General features: G+C 52.8%; 4 protein-coding genes across 4 annotated transcripts; 1 reads left to right on the top strand and 3 right to left on the bottom strand.

Annotated features, from left to right (window-relative positions):
* Positions 1-1,257: 1,257 nt before the first annotated feature.
* N7515_001961 (DUF3824 domain-containing protein) lies at positions 1,258-3,969 on the top strand (the record flags this gene model as incomplete). Its single annotated transcript, XM_056662705.1, has 4 exons — positions 1,258-2,989; positions 3,053-3,288; positions 3,326-3,404; positions 3,476-3,969. The coding sequence occupies 4 exons, from the start codon at positions 1,258-1,260 to the stop codon at positions 3,967-3,969; spliced, it is 2,541 nt and encodes an 846-aa protein (XP_056524818.1).
* Positions 3,970-5,009: 1,040 nt separating this feature from the next.
* Positions 5,010-7,718, bottom strand: N7515_001960 (putative phospholipid metabolism enzyme regulator; the record flags this gene model as incomplete). Its single annotated transcript, XM_056662704.1, has 1 exon — positions 5,010-7,718. One exon carries the CDS (start codon positions 7,716-7,718, stop codon positions 5,010-5,012), a length of 2,709 nt encoding a protein of 902 aa, XP_056524817.1.
* Positions 7,719-9,187: 1,469 nt separating this feature from the next.
* Positions 9,188-12,150, bottom strand: N7515_001959 (magnesium transporter CorA family protein; the record flags this gene model as incomplete). Its single annotated transcript, XM_056662703.1, has 4 exons — positions 9,188-9,258; positions 9,326-9,528; positions 9,592-11,631; positions 11,699-12,150. 4 exons carry the CDS (start codon positions 12,148-12,150, stop codon positions 9,188-9,190), a joined length of 2,766 nt encoding a protein of 921 aa, XP_056524816.1.
* A 982-nt stretch (positions 12,151-13,132) lies between these two features.
* On the bottom strand, positions 13,133-14,589 carry N7515_001958 (uncharacterized protein; the record flags this gene model as incomplete). The annotated part of the gene is made up of 2 exons (XM_056662702.1): positions 13,133-13,582; positions 13,648-14,589. The coding sequence occupies 2 exons, from the start codon at positions 14,587-14,589 to the stop codon at positions 13,133-13,135; spliced, it is 1,392 nt and encodes a 463-aa protein (XP_056524815.1).
* Positions 14,590-14,678: the final 89 nt, after the last annotated feature.

The raw sequence follows: 14,678 nt of genomic DNA, 5'->3' as shown, positions 1-14,678 counted from the left end.
AGACCAGTGTGATGTGTCAGTAGATTAAGAATTGTTGTCATGTTGGTAGTTTATGGGACCTCCCGGGCCTTTGTGCTTCAAATCCCAATAGGATCGGGTCTCTGGCTGGCGTCTCCTAGGATAAGACCCTCATCGACTATACTACCATTTGCAAATGCAATCACGGATGCTCCTTGCAATACAGGGGCGCAAAGATTGGGTTGTTGTCGTTTAGGTTGGATGTGCGCAATGATTATTGGCTTGCGTGTAGAAGTTCAGTCACGTTGTCTTCGGTCGTGGTTATTGTTGGGGAAGTTTGGAGACTGCCCGTACTACCTGCCCGGAGCCGGGGTTGGCATGTTCGCATGAACCTTCACATATCGGTATCTTGACATCAGAAATCACATAATGTCAGCTTCCATCTGTATGAGAGTGAGACTGAGCAAGTAAGAGGATCGAGTCTCAACACGAGTTGTTGTACGTATTATTAGTTCATGTAAATTACAGAAAGCGCATCCATGTGATAAGGATTACAATACATTTCGATCATTGAAAACACCTAGTTACGGAGTAGATGAGACAGTGGGCAACCTTGGTTCGGGAAGGGAAGTACCACGGTAAGTCTACATCCAGGTACATCCAGTACATGCAGTAGTACCTCCTTCCAATGTCAACACGAGACAAACAATCTGAGAATCTAAGCCACGGCACTCTTGACCGTTTTGCCACAGCCCCCGGGGCAAAACAAAAGGCCAAAAGAACACAAGAGCCTCACGTGGTTGCCTTATCTTCTGTGTCTTCGCCTTTCTTGATTTGCAATCCCTTCTGCCTTTCACAATCATCTCTCAGTTCATCGCTCTCTTCGCTAGGATTGTGATCGAGTCCCTACTACAACACTGTATTCTCCACTCTGATCTCCCGAGCCCAATACAATATTGCAGATCATATTTGCGGCTGAGTGCCGACTTGCCGCACTCTGCCCTACGGCCTACCGGCTTCTTTCATCATTCTGAATCATTATTCAGCCCACTGATTTATTGGCCGGCTTGGCTTTGATTTGTTTGGCCGAGGCAGCGTTACCAATCAGGCTGGTATCATCCCCGACCAACAGTCGATCACGGCCTCTCTGCACGACCCCACTTCCCTGCCGCCCCCCTCGATTCTGTGCATTGTGCATCTTACTTTTTCTTGCCCCTCTACTTCTTACATCGTACACTATTGCATTTTTCAAGTGACTCAACACTAGTCTATCAATTCTCAACACCCTCATTGCGTCCCATGTCGTACAGTTACAGAGACCGTGAGAGAGACTGGGACGACACCCGTTCCGTCTCAATCAAGCGCTACGTCATTCCTGCTGAGGATGACCGTCGAGACTTCGTGTCGAGACATGAAGACCCATACAGCGGCGAGCGCGAGCTGGTAATCCGTCGCAAAGCCGATCGCGATGAGCCTGTGACCGTCTCGCGCTATGAGCGAGAGGTAGAGTACGATCCTCCCGTGCGCTACGAGCGAGATTATTACGATCGTGAGTACCTACACCCCTATACCAACAGTCGGCACTCCCGGTCGATGGATTTCCTGGAACGAGTGCAGCAGCGCCCTGCTGCTGCCAGCACTGCCAGTCGAGAGCAATCCATACTTATTCGTGAACGTGAAGCCCGCAATGCGTACAGTCCCCGTGATTCCGATTATGACGTCGTGCGCCGTTCCGAGGCCGACGAGGACCCATACTACTACCACCGTCGCCGTAGAGTCCACGAGTACGATGACCATCGCTCTCGGCGTGAGCCGAGCCCCGGTGATTCCGCATCCCAGGCTAGTCGCCGCCGCAGTGATCGCGACTATGACTACAGCAGCGATGACAGCACAGTCTACATTCGAAAAGAGACCCGCGAATATGATGACCACCCCCACCACCGCCGCCACCTAGCAGAAGGTGCACTGGTGGGCGCTGGTGCTGCCGAGTTATTGCGCAGACGCAGTAAGAAAGACGGCGAGCCCAGCCATGGCATCAACCGCCTTGGTAAGACCGTTGGCGCTGGTGCGCTCGGTGCAGTGGCTGTCAATGCTGCATCGCATGCTCGTGACTATTACCGCCGTAGCAAGAGCCGTCACCGTTCGCATTCCTTTGATGATGATCGTTCTTCCCACCGCCATAGCAGACATGGTCGTGGTCGCCACAGCCATAGCCGGAGCCGTAGCCGCTCTCACTCGCACTCCCGCGCAAAGACTCTGCTTGAGCTGGGTGTTGGTGCTGCCGCTGTTGCTGCCGGTGTGGCTGCATTGCGCAGCAAATCGAACAACGGAGACCGTAAAGGTCGGTCTCGCACCCGCTCCCGTTCCCGCGCTGCCAGCCGGGGTCGTTCGGAGAAAGGAGAAGATGACGAGATGGCTGAGCGCCGCAAGCATATGGCTGGGGCTGGATTGGCCGGTGCCGCCGTGGCTGGCCTTGTTGAAAAGGCCCGTAGCCGCTCCCGCGCTCGAAAGGGTGAACGCTCACGCTCTCGCAGCCGTCTCAGACAGGCTCTTCCCATAGTGAGTGCCGGCCTGGCTACTGCCGCTGCGACCGGCCTCTACGAGAAAAAGAAGGGCGAGAAAGAGGAAAAGGACGGTTCGCGAGGCCGCCTTCGCTCAAGGTCTCGCAGCCGCGCCCCATCAGCCTCCTACCCTGACCCATCTCGCGACTCAACCGGCCTAATTGAATATGGCAATGATCCCGTGACAGGCAGTATTCCCGCTGAGCACTATTACGGCCAACAGCCCGGCGCTCCCTACTACGACGGACAAGAAGCCTACGGTCCCAGACGCCACTCACGCAGCCGCAGTCGCAGCCGAGCCCGATACAGCAGCTCATCGGATTCCGGTCGTGAGGGCCACCGTCGACGAAGCAGGAAGCACCGCAGCCGCTCACGCGACCTCGCAAGTGCCGCACTAGGCGCAACAGGCCTCGGCTACGCCGCACACAAGTACAAGGAGCGCCGAAAGTCCAGAGAACGTGAACGCTCCAGTAAGTCCAGACCTTCCTAGCTTTTTATCGAGAAATATTCACCCTGACTAGTGTCGTAACCAGAGCATGACGATGACCACCACCGCGATCCGTATGAAGAATCCTATGATCCCGAGCCCTACCCGCCTTCGCCACAGGTCGCCCCGGGGCCCCCGCCCATGGCCGACCCCCACTACTACCCCAACAACCACTATTACCCCCCGCCCCCGGGCGACTCAACCACCAATCTTAACGGCCCCCCTGCACCCTACAACCCAGCCGACTACCCCCTCTCCACCTGGCGCTGCCCCGCCGCAGCCGTACGCCTACGGCGCTGCACCCCCAGGACCCGAACAGTACGCACCTCGGCCACGTGGACCCGAAGACAATGTGAGCAGCTCCACCCTACCCATTGATACAGAGCACGCGCGCAAGGGTGGGTTCGAAAAAGCACAAAACTGTGGCTCGATGATGACAAAAATAAAAGGCTAACAGCTCAATTGCTAGGTCTAAATATCCATCCTTTTCCAACATCCGTACCATCCGTACCCCGGGCAACTAGCCAGCCACCGCATAGTTCAAAATCCGTCGCTTTCGACTTGACGGATCCAGCGAAGGATCCGGGCTACGAGACTGATGATAGTGACTCGACCGTTGAGCCGCATTCGCCTTATCGCAGAGGCAAAGACCATCGCCACGGTCGAGATCGCCATCATCATCGTCGCCGTTCTTCATCTGTCCCTTATCCGCCAACGCCCCGTCCTGGTTCTGCTTTCTCGGACCGTCACCCTGCCCATGCTTCTTCTAGTCATCAGAACCACCGGCCCGAACACAGACCTCAGCAAAGAAGAGACCAGGATGGATCCCCGGAAGCAGAGTCGGATTCGACCATCGAGTTACCCAATCGTTTCGATGCTCGAGGCCGACTTCTTCCACAGCCGGATCCTGCAGTGGAGAAATTCGAGGAGTTAATCAATAGATTTACCAAGGTTTTGTTCTAGTGGTGGTTGCTGTACGATGTTGATGCCGTCCATCCCCGGTTATTTTGTTTTGTCCCGCTCATCTTGTCGAGCTGCTTCTTTTTGAGACGGATGATCCCCTTCAGTTTTTGGACTTTTCCGTTTGCCTGATTTATTGGTCTTATTTTGCCTGTTTATTTCCTTGGTATCTTATCTTTGCTGTCTTATGCTTGTTCTTCAGTTTATGACTTATGCCTGTTGCCAATGATAACGATTTTATGACCGTGAACCTATGTGTTCAGATAGCACAATTTTCATTGCCTTTACTCTTGGGACTTCAAACAAGTTTGCTTAGGCGTACTCGGCAAAGTTACCTAGAAGATAGGATTCACCAAGGGAATGTGTCTACCGGCCTTGTGCTATCCATAATTCACCCGCAGGAGGATGCACCTTATCTACAAGTATCCTAGTTAAGACATGAGCTAACTTAACTAACTAGTTATAGTTAAATGTTGGAAGACCGAGAGCTAATGACCGAACGAGCTTCGGCAGGCATGCCATACAATAGATATGTTACAAGGTCGATTCGGAGACCACGAGAAGATAGTATGAATACATTGTGCTAGTAAAAGCACACTGGAAAAAAGAAGAAACAACATTGAGCCAAACATTGTAGGAAAATGTGGCGGACTGCCGTGTCAAGATTGGATGTAACGCAGTAACAGAATAGCCACTCCCAATCCAAGGGAAAATATTGAACAATAGAAGGTCGTATCGAAGATCACATTTTTGAGAATACAAGTGAGAAGATGACAAAGAAAAGATTGAAGGGCGAAACGGAGTTGATCCGTGATAGGACTTGCTGAGAGAGCTTGAAAAAAAGACATTGCAAATGGGTATACCGCGGTAAGAAGTCTCAAGGCAGAAGAAAATAGGGTCCATCCTGCACATCCGTAGTGTGCAGGATTCGACACCGATTCGTGGGATCTTTGCTTTTCCTCTCATTGCAAGGTTGATAAGAGTGTAAATGGAAGGAAGATAAAGAAACAGGGGCTGTCGTAAGTCAATAATGTCTAGATTTGTTAGGCCGTAAAGGGTCGTCTCGAAGCCTCCGAGCTAGGCCCGGTGGAACGAGTGTCAAGGAGTGGAAGGCGATCAGAAGGCCGCCTCAGATCAATTCGCACTGTCTCGTTGCTTGGAGGTGTTGAAGGTGTTTGTTCCGGACCATTCTCCTCCCCCGGAACTATCTTTATGGTGGAGATGACAGAGGCAGAGAGATAGCGAGAGCTGAGTGGAAGTTGGTATTTGATGATGCCGCGGACAGTCAATTCAAATGGGTGTTCAAGAACGCGCTCCCAGCGCTCGGTCCCCCCTGCCTCAGTCTTGTTGCCTGGCCGGGACAGACGAATCTGTCCCTTGGAGCTTGATGTGAGATGGTTCCAAGGGGAGGATTCGAAAGAAAGTGGAGAATCAAAGTGGAATACGCGGCCAAGTAACATCGATCGCGGATCGCCTTCTGGGTCGGTTGGAGGATCGGTGCCCTCGTCAACTCCATCAGTGGCGTGCAGGTCAGACTCGCTTGGAGCCGAGTTCTCCATACAGTCAGCATTTCCCAGGCACCGCACGGCCCGCGACAACTGCCAGCGACGTCGACTCTGCTCGATGCGTGGGAAATGATCCAGGTCACCATGCTCGCGCCAAAACTTGTCGCTTCCGACAAATCGGCTTTTCGCGAAGATGTTGAGATCAGTCTCATCAATGGTCACGGGAAAAAGGTTCGGATTGACGGCTTGCACGTTCAGGTCCAGCATGATTTCCTGTTCCGACGCAAGTACGTTCTGGATCGCAATGGCCTGCACGTCGAGAAGGGGCTGAGTTGCAGCAATGATGAATGTGGTAGCACCAGCTGCGACAACCGACACGAGTAGGACGATCACAGCGCATGAGCCAAATCGGGAGAAGAGCCCACGGTGCCGTTGTGCCATGTACTCCATCTGTCGTAAGCTTGCACTGTTGGGTCGGCGGCCATGGCGACTGTACATTGAACGTGGCGTGCCGACCAACGGGGTACGTTCGTCATCTGCACCCTCCGCTTCGAAATCATAGGGATGCTCGCCGCCCTTCCTAACACCGCTGATGGTCCTATAGTCGGGAGATGAACGAGAATTTATGTAACGCGAATGCCGATACGTATTGTTGAGGAATTGGCGTGGAGACTTCTGGAATTGGGGGTGTGTGAACGTGGAGTCGCTATCAAGATGGCTCGACGTACGTCCGTGACGACCAACATGGTGATGCCGGGGGGTGATAGTTCCGTTGCCATCAGTCCTGGTAGATCGCGAAGCTCCCTCGGATTCAAAAGTCTCGCTATCTGGGCCGTTGTTGTTGGTGAACTTCATGCTGCGTTTGACTGACAAAGCATGGGAAGCATCCCGTGCTTTGCGGGTGCGGCCAGCCAGCTGGTCCACTTGACTCGCCATCGATGTCGCACTGGGGGTCCGAGAATGATACCGTTGGTGTCGGGCAGGATATGGATCAGGCGGATTCGAATCATAGACGAAAGTCTCGTCGGAATCCGAAACATCAGCCTCGTCCACTGCGTTGGCCACCCTAGCCTCGAAGATGTCTGCCTTGCTTGTTACGGGGCCAGATGCAATGGTACTCGGTCGATGAGGCTTTTTCTTTGTCTTGCGCGGACGTATAGTCTCGTTGGAAGCTTTGCCGCGAAGTGTCCCCTGTTCGGAGCGGGCTACGCTGCCTCGATCCCCATTTCCCACTCCCATGGAGACCTGCGGTATCGAACTGACGGTCTCTGTTTCCACAATCATGTTGCGAACCGAGCCGTCGGCAGGCTTTCCACGAGCGCCAGCACTAAGGGATGTTGTTGATCGTTGTGGCATGAGGGCTTTGGGGGTCTTGGATCCAGACGCTTGTGGACGAGCCTCTTCCTTTGGCTCCGCGCTTCGATTCTCGCCACTGTCACTGCCGCTGCCTGTGTTTGGGTGAGTAGTGGCAGCACGTGGAGTCTGATCTTCCTCTATCCGCTGTAGTCGTGACTCCACTGGAGTCATCGGCTTGGCAGGGCTCTCACTACACGGTGTGGTGGGATTGCTCGCCAACTCTTCAACCGTCTCCAAGGAGAACCCCTGCCCACTGACACCCCTACCGGCCGTTCGAGTTGTACTTCGGTCTGACTTTGGTGTAATGTCCTCCAACGGTAATGAAGATCTCTTCTGTGAAGTATTGGGGAGTGTTGAATCCAGATCTGTGCGACGGTCCGTAGCCCATGGTACCATGTTGGATGTTTCTGGACCGGAAACATTGGCTTGCGAGTCGACAGGGGCGGAGAGGACGAGAGGTTTGACGGGAGATGAGGAGGAGCGTTGGTGGTTCGGAGTTGATGAGTTTGAAATTGGGTCAGATGTAATGCCGTTGGAATGTCTGGTTGGAACGGATCGGTCTTGACTAGCCTTCCGGGATTGTGAAGATACTCGGCTCGTGGAGGAGGAATTGAGAGCACGCGAGGATAATCGGACCGGAGAGGGTTCGCGTGAGGAAACGGCAGAATTCGTGGCAGACGCAGGTGTTGAAGCGGCGGTACGAATATTGGGGGAAAGATTAGGAATCTGTGACATAGGCTGAGTTTGGGACTTAATGATGGACTGTTCGGTTATGCCATTTTCGCTGGCCGACCGTGACACTGGGTCTGACGCTGCCTCTGCATCCTTGGGCCCTCTGGATCGAACAGAGGCACCGTTGATGTGAGGCGGCCTCTCTGACTCTGCAGCCATGGCCCTGTCGAGTCAAAATTGACTGACACGACGTAGACCAGTCAGGAGACCCCAGAGATAGTCAGGTAGTTGGGCAGACACAGGCCCCAAGGGTAAGCAGAACAAGCAAGGCACGAGGCCCAGACAGGGAAAGCTCGTCGGCGAAGAAGTGTGTTGTCGATTGGTAAGAGCGAATGAGAAGAGACGAACAAGTGTCGATAATGTAACGAGATGTTGCGCAGAATAGTTACGAGTCGTTACACACGTGAGGATACGGCAGGACGAATAGCCGAAGACCACATGCTGTTTTCCGGAAAATGGGGTTTTCTGAACGGAGTAGAGAAATGCACGACGGAGGAGGCCGCAGCAGGTGCAGGGGTGGTTGTGGAAACTGGGGAGATATGGAGACGTCGTTTAGAACAAGTGGACCGGTCAGGGAAGTGTAAAGAACAGACACATCACGGTGCCGTTGTGCTTTGTTCCCGAAGATTGAAAACAGGGCCTAGAACGAAGGAAAGAATATGAGAGGATGTGGTTGGCGGAGTTAGGGATGGGGATCGCCGATCCGGCTCAACGTTTTGGCTTGACTTGTTTTAAGTCGTTAACCTGGGCTGCCAAATGGCGCACAGAAGGTCGGTGACCGAAACCTCGGTGAGAAAAGTGGCTGAGAGGGTCAGGTTTCGTGGCAGAGGCCAATGATTGCGGCCCACGTCAAGAAGGGGGAGGCCCTCGCACTGCAGGGAACGCCGTTCTAGAATCTGTAAATGTGGGGTGGGATTGTAAACAATCCGTAGAATAATGAATGTAGACAACAGAGAGATGATGAAAGAGCAGAAACTTGGAAGACTCTCAAGAAGCGCAGAAGGACAGGATAAGATGAAGTCACTGGGAGGTTTAAATTTCTGGGGTTGAATGACAGGGTGGTGACGCGGGTAACAGTAATTATTGGTAATAAAACGTGCAGACTGCAGGGAATAATTAATTACCGATGTAAGGGAAATACAATGATCTCTTCCACTCTGTTTACACTTCATCCATTATCAAAGATATTCACACTAGAAGTAGACTATTCTTTTCTCATTGAGCCCAGCGTCCGTGTTCCTGGCAGAATGACATTATGACAATGAATCTATTAGAACGCCACCAGTCTTAGCCTACATGTCATCAGCAAGGTATGTTCAAGTAGCAGAAAGTGATTGGTTCAATAGGTCAAATAAACAAGTAAAGTGAATGAATACGCTTCAGGGAGCAGCCAATACTAATATACAATTCTATCGGAGCCAATATGTGTACCTAAATAACCTCCCAAATGCAACAAGCCAGACATGATTGATATGTTTGATGGAGGTAGGATCGAGAGATTCACCAGGAATAGAGGTCAAAAGCAATAAAACTCCGACTCGATTTAACCAAGGAGAGCACCGAACCCCAGGGTATCTATTCATCTAGTGAAGAAGTATCACACAAGATTGGGAACACATGATTTCCATCTATACAATCTTGTAGACGCGCTTGGCAATCAAAACCGAGACAGCGGCAAATACAAACAGTCCGGCGGTGACTAGAATGATGTATTAGCAATAAATCCAGGAAGGAGGGAAAAGGGGAAAGAAACAAGGAAAACATACTGCACCAGAACCAGGTCAGGCTATCGACCTCTTGACCAGGTACTTTGACGTTCATCCCCCACATGCCGCATATAATGTTCATCGGTAGTACGATTGTACCAAGAACAGTCAGCTTACCCAGGACATCGGCAGTATGTTCCTGGCGCTCATTCATGAGAATGTTGATCTGTGCGAGGTAGTTGGAATGGGCACGCGACAGGATTCTAAAAGATACCGTCAGCGATCTGCGCTCGTAAGCAAGCCTTGGGATTCTGTGTAGAACTCACGTTTCATAGTGCGTCAAGTTGCCCGTCATCGTCATAATGTGGTCTTGAATGTCACCCAGATACAGACCAATCTCTGACTTGGGTGCGACCTCCCACTGCTCATTACAACGCTTGGCAAAACCCTTGACTACGTCGGCCTTGTTGCTGAGCAGTCGGTAGAGTCCCATGACCTTTTTGCGGCATTCTCCCACTCGCCGCAGCATCTCTCCCGGGCCAAATGTGGGAGGCACATCGCCATTAGGCGCCCCCTCCTTGCTGGAGTGCATCTGCATGATCATCTCATCAATCTCGTCGACCTCGTCTTCAATCGCTTGAATCAGCGGGCCGAAGACGTCGGTAATGTCATCAATCAAGGCGTACGAGATCCAGTCCGAGCTCAAGATCAGGTAATCCATCAGTTGGCGGATACGCCGTCGTACGTTAGCTGGGTGAGGGGTTTGCGAGAAGTGGAAGGATATGACGCCTTCGCGGAAAACTACCACATACATGTTTACTGGCTCGAGGTAGTTTTCGCTATTGATGTCCTGCTCGAAAGTGCGGTAGTTGACAAAATAGTAGCTGCGGAACAACTCGACCTTTTCTCGAGCTTCTTGCATCATGATGTCCTCTGCCGTGAGCGCATGAATTCCGAACGTTTTGGAAATGGCACGCATTTCTGCATCTGTCGGAGAAAGGACGTCAAGCCAGAAGGTGGGCCGCGGACCGTACCTTTTAGGCTTGGATCGTGGGGTTTGGTTTGGAGGTGTGTTTGAATGTGAAGGCGAGGGTTCCCGATGAGAATCTGGACGTCCTTCACTGATGGCAGATAGACGCGACGCGCCTTTGATAGGAGGAATGGTGTGCGAGATAAGGTCGTTCGTAGTCATTCCATGAGGAATAACGGGTTGTGTAGCGATATTGGGATTGGCCTGCATGCCTTGGCTGTCGGGGTGATATACTGATTTGCTTGCGGGATGGGTTGAGGCGTTGAAAGGTGGATTATCCATGAACGCCTCCTCCTCACCATCCTCATCGTCTGAGGAATCCTCCAATTCGGGAGGGTCCGGTATGAACAAATCGCGGAAGCTTCCTCCTGGCTGTACCAGCTCAGAAATACTCTGGGCATGGATTGTGCTGGGGAACTCCTCGTTGAAATAGGTGAATCGATAAGGTGCCTCTTCTTCTTCGCGCCGCCAAGTTTTGTATTGAGGACGTAATCGACCTTCAATGAGCACAGGTTCACTGATCTTTTTGACGCGGTAATCTCCGTTGCGCTCCTCTTTTTCCTCCCGGCTCCATTCTTCCAGAGCTGACAGATCAGGCCATCGCCGATGTCTACGTCGGCGACGTTCACCGGCTTCATCTCGCATCTGCCTCGGTCCCTCGTCTCCCATTTCGGATGGGGTTTCATTAGGGAAGCACACGTCGCCTTCTGCCGGTATTGCCACGGTGCGACGTCGCCGCAGTTCTTGTTGCGGGGAGAGCAAAGGCGATCCAGGAGTAGTAGATGGGGCAGAATGGGGATGCGCCCCAGTTCCGTCCACGTCAATCAGCGCATCATTGACAGCGTTCAGGGAGTCCTTGCGAGTATCCATTGACCGGGATAGCGGGAAGTCCCAACCGGCACCAGTCACCATAGCGTCCTCATATTTCTCCGGGCCCAATTTTGGCGACCCGGGCACAGAGGGCGGGTTGTTGACATCGTGACCTCGGTCTGTAGTAGGAGAATAAAGCGGACTGCGATTATCCTTTGGTGAGTACCCAGAGGAACCAGTTTGAACCGAGGGCCGTCGAGGCCGAGATGAGAAGAGATTAGAGCGAGCGTCTGTCCCATACCGAGTATGACTGGGTGTATGGCCCAATGTCGGCCGCATCAGCGGTGTGCGATCATTGGCCTCCTCTTCCTCGCTATCGCCATTGTGATGCTGCTGGTCTCGTCCTCCTCTAGGAGTACCGCCATTCTGTCCGTCGTTCGACCGGTAAGCGTTGGAGATGAGAGAGGTCGGGCGGAATGACGAGGCGAGGCGACTGTCACGGCGAGGTCGCATGAGAGGTTGGTCTCTGTTCGACGAAGCAAAATTAGCACGTATTGCGAGATCTTAATCGACTTCAAACTAAGAGATCTTACCGATGATCCAGTAACGCATCGCTCTCAAAGCTTGTATTACTTAGATTGCGCCCCAGTGTGAAGTACGACGGGTTGTCCCTTGAGGGTGGCCGATCGGCCTCCATTGAATCTCTGACACCTCCAGCACCCGTGTTATCTTCAGAGAGATCATGAGGGTCCTCCGGATCAGGCGTAAGAAAAGACTGATGTCGATTGCGACGTTTGCGGTTACGGTTCTTCTTCTTTTTAGAGGATTTTGAGGGTTTGCCAGCTGCGTTATCGGCGGGGGAATGGAAGCGGGTCTCGCTGGCTGTAGGCTCGGAGGCGGAGGCCGGGCCAGTCTCTGTGGCCCGACCACCACTCATTGGGCCATAGCTAGCGTTATTATCGGTAGAAAGTGGGTAACCGCTGTGTGGGGGACGTTTTCTTGAGCTGGACGACTGCGCGGAACGAGGCGGTCGAGGAGTCGCCATGCTAGATGTCGGTGTCAAAGACGGATCAATTGTGACAGCCTCGATGCTTGGGTCACGATGAATTGGGGTCTTTCGGTGCGGAGCAACCGTAGTGAGGTGAGAACGAGATTTCAGCAGCTCATCGGCCAATGGAGTCAGGCCAACGCGAACAAGGTCCTGGATCACAGGATAACACTCGCGGCATGTATGATTCTCGGCTTTCCACGCGATCTGACTAGCGCTGTTGGTCACGGGAGAAGGTTGGCATGGTTAACAGCGCATTCACTACCCAGGTACCACGAGGGGAGCTGCAGGTTAGGTCGGGGTCCGATTCGGGGCTCGGGAATGACGCGGGTGGCAAATCACAGTGGAAGATTAAGCCAGGCGCGTCACGAAACTAGGTGTCTGTGACTGTTCAATGTTCGACTAAAGAAGAGGGAAATATTTGCGTAGAAGGAAGAACTTAAGAAGATATATGCTATCTTTACAAAGACAGCGCTGGGAGATTCTGACTGCTGCGCCCATGGGAAAAGGCCTCGGTCGGTTTCCTCGGAATGGATGAGGTCAGCATCACTATGAATTCCGTCCACTGTGAGCTACCCTACGGCCTACACGTACCTACAGCAGGGAAAGGCTTGGAGTACACTGGATGTAAGTATCATGTAAGTCTCGAGGACTACAACGTAGACGAAAGAGTAGAAATAATATAAAATGAATTATTATACTGCCATGTCAAAATACAGGTCATCACTCATAAGACATCAAAGGCATGCTAAGCACATTGTCTTAAGGAAACACATAAAGAAATCAGATAACAAAATGAAAAAAAAGCAGATAACTCCACATGTTCACGGCCATCGATTTTGCAATGACCGCTACTTTTCATTACCCGGACGCCATCTCACCAAGTGGCGAGAGAAGAAAGCAAGAAGCTCAGATAGGAGCAAGGATGCAAGGAACTAGCATGTATAGATGGGAACAATCATGATCGGAGTGTGACGCCTCAGATAACATTGCTCATGTCCATCATAGATGACGGTGCCACGCTGTGAGCCACACTGTGGACAGACTTGCTGGCATCGATGGACATGCGGTCGCCGCTCAACATCCTTGATATCTTCTTGTCTTTGTTGGGGCGAGCAATAAGAACTTGAGCGGGGCAGACGACCTCTTCGTCGTCGCCCTCGCCCACGTCATTGCCCTTTTTGACGACGAGGGGGAAGAGCACAATGCGCACAATGGATTGTTGGGCTTCGAGCTCGGTATTGTCGGTGGTCAAGCCACTGCGCTCGTTCATCAGGGCTGCATTGAAGTACACCTGGCGTGCGAGGTCGCCGTTGGTATCGTATTCGGGTTGCAGCGGCGGAAGCATGATGAATTCGGCCAATTGTGTGCGCATCTCCAGGGAAAGGTTGACTGCCACCCGCATGATCTTGCGGAGGTTATCCAGGAGCTGGGATTCAACGTGAGATGGAGGGGGAGGACGCGCGATAGGGTCTGGAAGATCTCCAGACTGACAGCCTCCGTGTCGCTCTCCCGTTGCGCAGCAAAGGCTGGTCGCCGGGACAGCAGTGTGAGAGTAGTGGCTCGCCAGCGATGCACAGCACGGGGCGGGCCCACCTCGCTCAATTGTTTTTCGAGGGATTTGAGCTTTTGGCGCTGCTCCCGGTCCATGCCGAAAAGATAGCGAGTGAAGATATATTCCCAGACCATCGTCATGACCACCGACATGAAGACATCGCGGCGACCGACTCGATCAGAGAGATAGGCATCGGGATCGGAACCATCGAGAAGAGCGTTGTCGAAACGGTCCGCGATCTTCTCGTCTTGTAGGTCACTGAGTGGGCGGCAGCGACGTTTATCACTGTGCTTGGAGAAGCGCACCACCCATGATTGAACATGGCCACACAGCTTCTGGCAGGCAGCATGGAAGTACTCTTCATCGCGGAAGACAAGCGCATTGTCGTGTACGGAGGCAGCAATTTGTTGTTGCAGCTCCTTTACCTTGTCCCGAGCCTCCTCAAGCTCAGTGCGCAGGCGGCGCAATTCGATATCTTTTTGCTCAAGAGCTGACCCGATCTCTTGTCGAACTCGATCCTCCAGTTGTGAGGTGAGTTCGAATTGTTGTGATTGTATATCGGCAAGTTTGCGTGTGGATGACTCCATTTCGGCTGCGTGGGCGGCGGCCAGGGAGGCATTGGACGCCGTAATCGCTTCGTTCTCTTGAGTGAGACGAGACGTTTCCTTCTGCAGCCATTCAATCGAGCTCTTCAGTTGTTCCACCTCTGATTCTCTATCGCGCAAATCGACGTCGCGGGTGTTTAGGGCGCGGTCACTCTTGCGACGAGCGACGCTGGTACTCCGAAGTTTTTCTTCGGCTTCATCGCGAGCGGCGATAAGTAGGCGGTTCTCGGAAATGAGCTGGTCGAGGCGGGTCTCGATCTCTTGCAAGTGTTGCATGCTGCGACGGCGGCGGACACTAGGCGGTCGGCTGGGCGACCGTGGGGAGCTGGGCGTCTCACCCCATCCCTCCTGCAGAAGTTAGTAAA

This window comes from Penicillium bovifimosum, assembly GCF_028826915.1.
Source record: "Penicillium bovifimosum strain IBT 22155 chromosome Unknown utg000002l_segment0_segment0, whole genome shotgun sequence".
Classification (NCBI taxonomy): domain Eukaryota; kingdom Fungi; phylum Ascomycota; class Eurotiomycetes; order Eurotiales; family Aspergillaceae; genus Penicillium; species Penicillium bovifimosum.
This window is presented reverse-complemented; position numbering and strand designations above follow the sequence as displayed.